Here is a 10,432-nt window from a genome sequence, read left to right as displayed (position 1 = left end):
ACACACACACACACACACACACACACACACACACACACACTAAAAACAACAGCAGATATCACAGCAAAAAATAAAAAATCATATTACTGCTAAAATACTGATACTAATGACTACTGAGAGAAAGTTGTTCATTGTGACCTGGTGAATGTTGAAAGATTAAAATATGCCCACATGGAAAAGATATTTATAAGTCTTATAAAGTTTGTATCGGTCTTGTGTGAAACTTGTATGAAAAGCATACAAGAGTGAAAACAGATATAAGATCCCTTGAAAAATGATATAAATGAAACTTGTATGTTTTGGATATTTACTAAAACAATATATGAAAGTGGCCACTTTCATGAGTGAATCATATCAGCCTTATATGAGTCACTATATGAAGAAGGCCACATCTGATGCAAGTCTTTTATAAGTTTATTCTATTTCTTTTCCATATGGGGAGCAACTCAGTGGCACCATGATCCTGTATGCACTGTTTTTATGTATTTATTTTTTCCATGCATCTCAAAACTACTCTGTTAAACGACACTGCAGATGCTTTACATTCTGTAAAGGCCTGTGCTGGAGATGTGTCTGTGGCTGCATTCTCTTATGAAAGCTGGTATTTGAGGTATAACTGGGGTTAATCTTATTAGATATAAGTCCCTGTAGCAGTAATGAAGAAATGGAGCCTGCAATGCTGTTTTTTCTTCTTTCTCCCGTAGTGTGGATGTTTTCTGTCTCCTTACAACCTTCTTCTCTTTTCTCTTCCCTTTACTCCTAATGGCTGCTCCACCATTAGCCTGGTTCTGCCGGATGTTTTTTCCTGGTGCTTGCTCATAGGTAATTATCTGATTGTTGGTGTGTCTCTCTAATTTTGTTGAGTCATGAATTGGCTTGAACTGAAAGGCAGCCTGATTGCTCATCTCTGTTGCAGGTACTTGTTGGCATACAGTCAGTTTTAATGCCGTACTGCTTTTTATTGCTACAAACTGTGTGTTAGGTTATACGTCTATTGTCTAAATGACTGAAGAATGTACGTATAAGGACATCACTGTATCAATAATGTGATTGTAATGTGATTTCACATTACACAATACTTCTGACATTACATACGTATGCTGTCTTTGGGAGTAGTGTTAAAAAGATGGCATACATTGTCATTGCTATGCAGATCATATCCAGCTTTATTTATTCAGACATGTCTGCAGTAATCATGTTTCAGTCCCGCCTTCAATAGAAGGTTATTCTCATTAGATCCCCGCCTGCTTATGAGTCTGCATGTGGCGTTCTCATTTATCATCAAACCTGACAATCGCCCTAAAGCTCCTTCACTTCATGCAGAACAGTGCAGGCTTACATGTGCTTCCTACAGTTTCCTAAAGTACAATGAGAGGCTTCAGCTATCAGGCCCCTCTACTATGGAACCAGCCCCCAGTTTGAATTATAGTTGTATTATTGTTCATGAATACAAGTGAATTGAATTGAGTTGAATTGGATTTGAACTTTAGGATTAAAATGAGTCTTTTTGATCAAGCTTATAATTGAAGTGAAACTGAATCCCCTGGTGTGGTGCCACAGACTTCTGAGAGGCTTCCCATGATGCACTGAGCATTTCTTCTTCACTCATCACTTTTCAGGCTCTGTGTGTTTATACACCCCACTACTGTACTGAATTTTAATAGAGGTGGTATTCTCCGCTGTTGTGCTGGTTACACTAACATGTATAGTCACAACATCACAGCACTGGATACACTTCACTATGCAGCTGCTAACCAAGAAGGTGGAGGAAGACTGAACCACTGGAAGAGGCTGGGGTTCTTTGTTTCCCTCTTTACAACAAAAGTGCAAAATGCTTTAAACCTTTTTTAATACATTTCATCATTTTAACAATAAACCTTTTTGACAAAAGTAACCAAGTAATTGATTGCTTGAATACCTAATTCAACCCATTCAAGTGAAAAGGCCGCCCGAATGAACCAATGGGAGATTCTTAAACATTTATTGGGTGTTCAAAGACTTTCCATGCTACACAACACATTCACCAATTCACGAACACATCCATATTGCACTTTATTCTATGCACTTTTTAAATTTTTTGAATCACACCCACTCACTGACTGATGCACCTGGAGCTACTCTCAGTATAGAATTGTTCCCTTGAAAAGCTGAGGTTCAAAGCACTGACATTCCAGTTGGTAGATAACCCCCAATACATAAGCAACTGTAATGTTGCATTAATTATGATTAATGAAACACAAATGTTACTTATCACAAGACAGTCTACAGTTACACCTCTGCTTTCTAACCATACAAAACAACCAATACTTGTTATTGTCTCTTTGTTGTATCATTTGAAGTATGCGGTTATCTGAGAGCTTCTCATTGGGCAGTTACCTTCAGGGAGTCCTCTGTGCTGTTTGGTCCAAACACCTCTGTGGTGTGTTTTATTAATGTTTCATCACGCTGAGCTTGTGTATTATATGTTTCTGTATGCCATTTACTCATTTAAGAGCCTCTCCTGTAGATGACATGTGCACGTCATAAAGCCAGAAGTGTGGCTTTTGGCATCAAAAGTCTAAATGAATGATGTAATTTGAATTCTCCTCTCTGAGTAAATGAAGAAGAAAGATTATATATCACATCGACACATTGTCTAAATCAGGGCTGCCCAATCCCAGTCCTCGAGAGCTACTATCCTGCAGCTTTTAGATGCATCCCTACTCCAACACAGCTGAATCAAATGAATGGCTTGTTATCAGGCCTTTGCCAAACACGATGGCATGCTGAAGAGGTAATCAAACCATTTGATTCAGCTGTGTTGGAGTAGGGATGCATCTAAAAGCTGCAGGATAGTAGCTCTCGAGGACTGGGATTGGGCAGCCCTGGTCTAAATGAACACAATTCAGCTGCTGTTTTGTTTCCTTTTGCAAGTAACCACTAATATTACAGCAATATGCAAAGAGCTGGGACTTTGCTTACCTGGAAGGAGTTGAGAGCAATGAAAATATAGGCAACTACCACAGACAGATGGACAAGCACGCCACACAGCCAGGTCAGACCCAGGACAGGCAGCAGGATCAGAACTGGACGGGTCACAGCCCTGCAAGCACACATGTACATGAAACATCCATGAACAACGGGTGTGTGCAAAGATGAGCTCGAGGTCTCACACCTATGAAAGAAAACTTCACCTTGTGTTGATTCCTGAGTACTTTTCTTTCTCTTTGTTAACCCTGTTATAAAACTTGAGGACAGACAGAAGGAACGAGCAGAGCGGAGTTTTCAAGTTATTTTGATGACATTTTCTTCTCAGATATTTCCTCCTTGAATTCTCATCAAAGATCTCTCCATAGCTAAAGATTTTACCGCCTACCACAGTCGTGCTCCTGTTCCTTTGCAATCTTTCTTTCAATGATCCCGGTGCTTATACGGCCAATAACCATTTCATGGGGCAAGGCAGAAGAGGTTGCCTTTGTTCAAACCACTATTGTTGTCACACTGCTGCACCTGGGTAGAGAGATTGAGTTTTCAGACTACACTGTGTCTGCAAGGACAAAGCCAACACTCTCTTCCCTTTTATTTTTGAAAGTCGTTTTCCCTCTAATCTCTTCAATTGACGTAACACTGGCACAGACTTTCAGTCTGTTTGTGAGGGAACGAAGAGACAGCGAGAGCGAGAGGGGCAAACAGCTTCGGGCTGAGATAAAAAGGAAGAGAGCTGCTTGATGCTGGGTTGAAGCATTTTGTTTACCTGAATCTGAAATTATCAGGTAAAATATGTGAGATCCCAGTTTCTCCCTCAGACAGCAAGACTTTCTAATTGTAATATTTTGACCTGTGCATTATCCTCTGACAAGCACATTACTGAAGAATGCCCACACATTCTACATATAAAATATCTACAGGTACATGTAGATGTGCATTAAATAATAATTTCTTCCCTACCTGTAATGATTTTAACATCTTAACCACTTTTTAAAGAATATCTGCTTAATTGGAAGCAGAAAACTAACATTTATAGGATGTAATGGGAAATATATTTGCACGGTTTAAAAAAGTAACGTTTATTTGGGCCTAAAACAAAAGACACACCTTAAACCGGTTGATGATGAAAGAGTGGATATTAAGGGGGTAAACATCAAATGGTTTGGATTCATTTTGTCCAGAAAATGAGAACCCGACTGTGTCTGAAATAATATTTATGTAAAAAACAACAAAAACTCACCACAGATCTGCATTTTAACAGGAAAAGAAAAAAGCATATCGTAGCAGAGCTACTAAGTTTAACTGTAGCACTGCAACAGAACTGGGTGGAAGTCGTGTTTGCTGCTCAGCATTTGGAAGACTAATACATTTTTACATGTATGTAATTAACAGTTAGTGTAGCAGGACAACAACACTTTGTTGTTTCTGCCACAACTTTAAGGGCAACAATGACTGTTACATAAAACGAACAAACACCGTACTGTACGACATCTACAGAGAGCGTTTGGCTGTCCTCTTCCTCTGTGCCTCTTCCAATCCTGGTGGGGAACTCATTTTTTCAGGTATCCTAATTTTAAGAGGACTTGATAGGAACAGAAATGCTAAATAGGAGAAGGGAACAATCCGGTCCTTTAATGTGAGGAGAAATTCTAAAGAAAAGTGCTTTAAAGAATAACAGTTGTAGCAAAGTTGTAGCAACCGCGCGCGCACACACACACACACACACACACACACACACACACACACACACACACACACACACACACACACACACACACACACACACAGAAACAATTGTGCAGGGCCCAGGTGTTAAGCTGATAAGCACTTACAACTCCCACAGTAAACTCCCCGTCTCTCACACTGTCTCTATTCATCATGGGTTGCTCAACCAAAAAGAAAATAGCAAGCTTGTGTGTATCTGTGTGAAGAGAGAGAGAGGCAGAGCGAGTTTGGCCAGACAACAGAAGAAAAAAAATCGTAGGAGAGCACAGAAAAAGCAGGAGGAGAGGGAGTGACAGAGAGTGCTACAAACTTTATTGTATCTCACCAGGTAAGGTCATAGGTCTGCATCTTTGATGCTGAGCTTGGACTGAGCATCTTAGCACGGCGACGAGCGCTGGAAACAGTCACCATGACAACCCGACACAGCACAACCGCATTGACCTGCAGGCAGAGGACAACAGCATCAACACGGCCTCCGGCAAACACAAGACGTGCCACTGCAGAACCACTTGGCCTCCAGCTCACATGAGGAGGAGGGAGATGTTCCCCTTCTGCTCAGGCTGCAGGAAATCAAATCACAGCAAACAGCATTCAGTGAATGCAGTGTACGTGATTTCAGTTTGCACAGCTCCTCGCCTCTGTCAGGTGGAGGGAACAGAATATACAAATAAAGGAAACACTCACTGTTATGATTCTGCAACAAATCCAGAATGACCTGATACTCTCATTAAGACATCCAGGTATTTGTTTATATATTTGTATTTCTATTAGTAAAATTTACCGTATGAATAGGCAAACCAAATAAATGCATTTTGTCATAAAGCATTTTTAATAATCTTTTAAAAATATACAATTTGCATTTTTTGCCCCCACATTTGAGTAGCAGGTTCTTTGCAGCTCCTTGTTGATGCATTGTGATGTCATTTTTGTCTACTCTCCAGTTTGTGTTTGGTTTGGTGACTCTGTGTTTCCCTCCCTGAGCCTGGATCTGTTGAAGTCTTCCCGTTAAAAGCGGGTTCTTCCTTCCCACTGTCTCATAGGGAATCATTTGATCTTTTGGATGATAATATTCTCCTCTAATATTGCGGTGTTTTAACCTTATAATATGAAGTGATTGAAAAGAATGGGAACTTATATGTAACACATTTAAATATTCTTAAAAAACATAAAAAACACCACAAAAACAGACACATAAGACAAAGTGTAAAGTCTCTTCATCAGGATATAAGTGGCTACAAATAAAAATGTTATTTTTTGTAAACTTTCTTTTCAATCTCACATCACTTGAACCTTCTACTGTTAAAAACGACTCTATTGTTAGTAACAATAGATGATCTCTAATTTTTTAGTATAAGGATAGTTACTTATGTGGTTACTGTTGGCTTAATTATGGCAACAGCATTCTGTCAGATTATGTCTAAGATTTATTACATAATGGTGATGGTGGTGGTCAGAGGGCCCGGTGGCGCCAGTGTCCGGCAGCCTCGCCTCTGTCAGTGCGCCCCAGGGTGCCAATGTAGCTGCCATCACCAGTGTGTGAATGACTGAATGTAGTGTGAAGCGCTTTGGGGTCCTTAAGGACTAGAAAAGCGCTATACAAATGCAGGCCATTTACCATCTATAAACTTTCATGAAATTTGGAACAAAATGTGCGACATGAAATTTTGTTTGCTTGGCCAATAAAGATACTGAATAGAATGAAAATCAGGGACAGATACAGCAAAAATAAGATTACATACTGCCAAGACAAATATCACAGGTCCCACAAAGGCCCAGATGGTATCGGTCTTCACATTGAGCCAGCAATGATCGTCTGCTTTGTATTTGTCCATGGATATCACCAGGGTTACCCCAACAACCAGAACAGGCACACCTGAAAACAGTTTAATAACAGAACAACTGCATATCAAATAATACTATGAGTTATAGTTATAGTTCTATATTTTTACTTCATTTTGGTGTGATATATTACATTATTAGTATGTTAGTGTTCGGTTTTTAAATACATCATTTTTATTATGTGTGCATTTTTCAAGGAAATTTTATAAGAAGTTATAAAAGACACAACAGATGTCACGTCTCATCCTCAATGTGCGCCAACGCTCTCTCACGCCAGTTCTTCACACAAAGACCAAATCCAAAGATATTTCCTCTAATTTTAAATTATTTACTTTTGTAATTCCATAATATGAAAGTTTTGTTTCTAAAGTTCTGTTTTTACTTGTAGTTTTTAGTTTATCGTGCTGAACTATACCAGCCTTGCTGTGCTGGTGTCACAGAGGCGACACGTTTAAAGACGTTGCTTCAACAGAGGAGCGCTATGAAGCCTGTCCCACTGAATGTCTCCTCTGAAGGGTAACTCTGCACATCTGCATGGAGAGATGAGAGGAACACCTGAAAACTGTTTGTGCTTCACTTCTCATCATATGACAAAACACGCAGACTCACAGATGGATCTGGGAAGTTTGAAAGTCAGGTGCAGGAAACTTGTTTTGTTTGGTTTGTTTGCTATTTAGTAGGAATCATGTCTAGAATATAAAAGAGTTCATCTGCAGTTTGACTGATTAACTACTGTAAGCATGTGTAACATGTGGCTTTAGACAACATCAGGGCTCGCCATCATTCTGCTTCTGCACATCTTTCACAGTTTCACTGGCCACCAGTACCAGCTGAGCCAAGCTACAGATCAAAACACAGTTTGGTTGTTGGATGACTTCTGTGCCGTAGTGGTATCTAGTGACAGCAGACATGAGCACATGTTTGAAAGGAATGAAAGTTGGACGAAGAAACATAAGCAGAACTACTTAGTGGCCACTATGTGCTACAGTGACGTCTACATTTTACACTTTTAATGTAGCAGCATCTTCTCTAGACTCAAAGTAAAGCTAGTTAACTCAGTCTTCTTCCCAATCATTGTCTTATTCTTGTAGCAGCTGAACTACGTAATGTAGCTTTAAAAGTGACCTTGTCAGGGATTTGTGAACGCACAGAAACAATAAACGTGTACTCTCTCTGTGGTTAGATTATCTGTATCCTTTGAGCAACCACTTTATAGACAGAATAATTTGACACTGTTGTTAAAGCAGCTGTACCTATTTTTGTTGTTAATACAAATTTCGTCAAAATGTCATTCAGACTGCTGAAAGACTGTGACGGACTTTGCAGTTATTACATTTAAATAATGCACAAATAGCCCAAAAGGTGAGTTTGTAAGGAGAGCCAACCAAACCAAAACTAACTGTCTGTTTAACATACACGACCATTCTTGTTGTATTTATGCTGCTAAATGTTGTTTATGCTACACTGAGCCCACTCAACAAAGTGAACACTTTACTATCATTAAGGCCACTTTGGTGAATATTAGTGATGTGCACAAAAGCATCGGCTCTTTGTATTAACTGTCTTCCCACATCCATCACACACAGCATCACTTCTATGCTGAACGTAAACGCAGCTATGATCTGTGAACAAGTCAAGACTGTGTGTTTTGTGCTCTAATGTTTTGTGACTCGGGTTTCTCATTGGCTCCCACTCTTGCGGAGGCGTAGCACGCACATGAATGAGAGGCAGGAGGCGATTGTAGTTCCTATTAACAGGGTGTTTCCGACTATCCCGCTAATTGCAGAGTTTACTTTTGTCTGGATGTCATATTTACGATTAAAAACAAATTTAATCAAGATAGATATTTACATTTTCATATAGGAATTGATCCTGAAACATGAAACGCTGGTAACGGAAGTATAAATATTTCAGGATTGCGTCACTACCCCTCAGTCAGTGAGTGAGACGAGGACAGCGGTGAGGAGGAGAGTGCGAGTGCATCGCAGAAACACATACATATAACTGACAGCAGCAAATGAAGCAGCATCTGGCTGCAGTTTAAAGAAGCAGATACTAAGAGGAGAAATCACATCAGCCCATCCAAGCTGAGGCTTCTGAGTTTTCTGAATGTCAGCCTGCACTGAGGACAGACTGCTGAGTTTGTTCTGCTTCTGTTCTGTGGATTTGTAAGAATCCTGCTTTTGAAACAGAACAAATACACTAAATTAGGCAATTATAAGGCTTCTCATAAAAACGCTAAATGCAAAAGGGTTTATCAACACACAAAGCATTCATATTTGCCAAATAAAGCTAAAATATGAGGCTACAGATGATAACAAATTAAGAGCCATTTGGGAGCCACAAGAGTTTGGCTCTCTTTGGGAGCCGTGCGACAAGAGCCGGCTCTCTGAAGAGAGCCAAACTTCCCATAACTAGTAAATATTTGAAGATTTGGGAAGATGAAGAGTCTTTCTGCCATTATCAGGAGTTTATTTGAGAATTAACTGTTATATAGTTTTGTGATATTGTAAAGTTGATTTGGAATTAATCCTTGTTGGACTTGTTGCCACTCACTCAATGGCGACACTCTGAGTTTCTAATCTGATATTAAGTTTTTAGAATGAATGTTTCTTTCTGAATGTCATAAACCAGACTGAAACTTGACAAGCTGCTTCAGTGAGATTAGAGTTTACCCCAGCCAATGGCATAGTAGACTTTCATCCTGCGGTCCTCGCTGATATTGACAGACACGACTTTACTCCACAGTAGCAAGCCCTCCACCAGCATCCAGGAAAAAGAAGCCATGAATAAGAGATGAAGTAGTGCAGTCACCAGGAAGCATGCTGTCTGCAGGATTTAAGGAATACAAAAGCAAAGGTGAGCTGTGGGCTGAGCTGCATTGTTAATTACCTCCCTGAATCATGGATGAAAACGATTTTGTTGGTCATGTCTTTGGAGATTTTCATAAAACATAGCTATTAATTACTGGTTATACTTAAAAATTGTGCTAATGACACATGGCTGTATATTTCTGCTATGCTCACAGACTACTCACAGCATGAAATCATAACATGCACTTATATCATTTACTGCAGAGCACTTTCTCTGCTGAGTCACTGATCAGACTATAAATAGATCCAGGCAGATCCAGGTAGTAATAAACTGGCCCGCACATATGATTATCCAGTGGCGGAGCGGGGGTGTGGCTTACTGGGCTTAAGCCCGGGTTGTTTTGTCAGAAGCCCGGGGTCTTTTGGAGTGTAATTTTTTCATAGTTAGATGCCTGGCTGACAAGTGTATAAAACAAAAACTACACACAATATTCGAAGCACATAGTGCACACTGTGGGAATTTACGACTGTGCGTGAATCCCCCCTGATATTGGTATGATCCGAGCTCAGGCACTAAGCGACTGAGCGAGGGGGCGGGGCAGCTGCGGCCTGCGAGTGCGCTGTTGGAGAAACGCAGCCAGGCAGACAGAGGAGAACTGAAGTTTGACCAGGTACCAAAGCAAATCATTCGTACTGTACAAATAATGTAAATATGACGGTGAATCACCAAAGATTGATATCAAACTGATCACTTGACCCATGTTACGTTACTCGCTCTTCGATTGAATCAACAAATGGCGAAATAAAAAGCCGAACAACAACAAAGCTGTTTCTTTAGAGAGTCTCAGCTTACATGTGTTTATTTCATATTTTCAGTTGTTTCCCTCCACGGCTAAACAAAGCGTTTCAGTTATGTACTGATGAACACAACAATGGACATAAGGAGCTTCTTTCAAAGACAAAACTCTGGTAGATGTTATTTTATATATTATGCTTTGTATGTTGTTCAGTATATTTCTATGCAAAACAAGAGGAACTTCAATACACAGCAGGATATTCACAGCTGAAACCAGATATTTACACTTTAT

At 39.9% G+C, this 10,432-nt stretch overlaps 1 protein-coding gene across 1 annotated transcript in view; it reads right to left on the bottom strand.

The window, feature by feature from the left end:
- The window catches only part of adgrd2 (adhesion G protein-coupled receptor D2), a 61,625-nt gene that overhangs the window by 13,226 nt on the left and 37,967 nt on the right, over positions 1-10,432 (bottom strand). Inside the window, exons 15-18 of the mRNA XM_005733607.1 lie at positions 9,207-9,360; positions 6,432-6,565; positions 5,018-5,133; positions 2,962-3,082 (exon numbers count right to left, since the gene is read on the bottom strand). Of these exons, the coding sequence (XP_005733664.1) occupies positions 2,962-3,082; positions 5,018-5,133; positions 6,432-6,565; positions 9,207-9,360 (525 nt within the window). The remainder of the gene's footprint in view (positions 1-2,961; positions 3,083-5,017; positions 5,134-6,431; positions 6,566-9,206; positions 9,361-10,432) is intronic.

The sequence above is a fragment of the Pundamilia nyererei genome, unplaced genomic scaffold (genome assembly GCF_000239375.1).
Source record: "Pundamilia nyererei isolate P.nyererei 1_Seehausen unplaced genomic scaffold, PunNye1.0 scaffold00053, whole genome shotgun sequence".
NCBI lineage: Eukaryota > Metazoa > Chordata > Actinopteri > Cichliformes > Cichlidae > Pundamilia > Pundamilia nyererei.
Note: the sequence above shows the minus strand (reverse complement) of the source record. Positions and strands in the feature narration are given on the sequence as shown.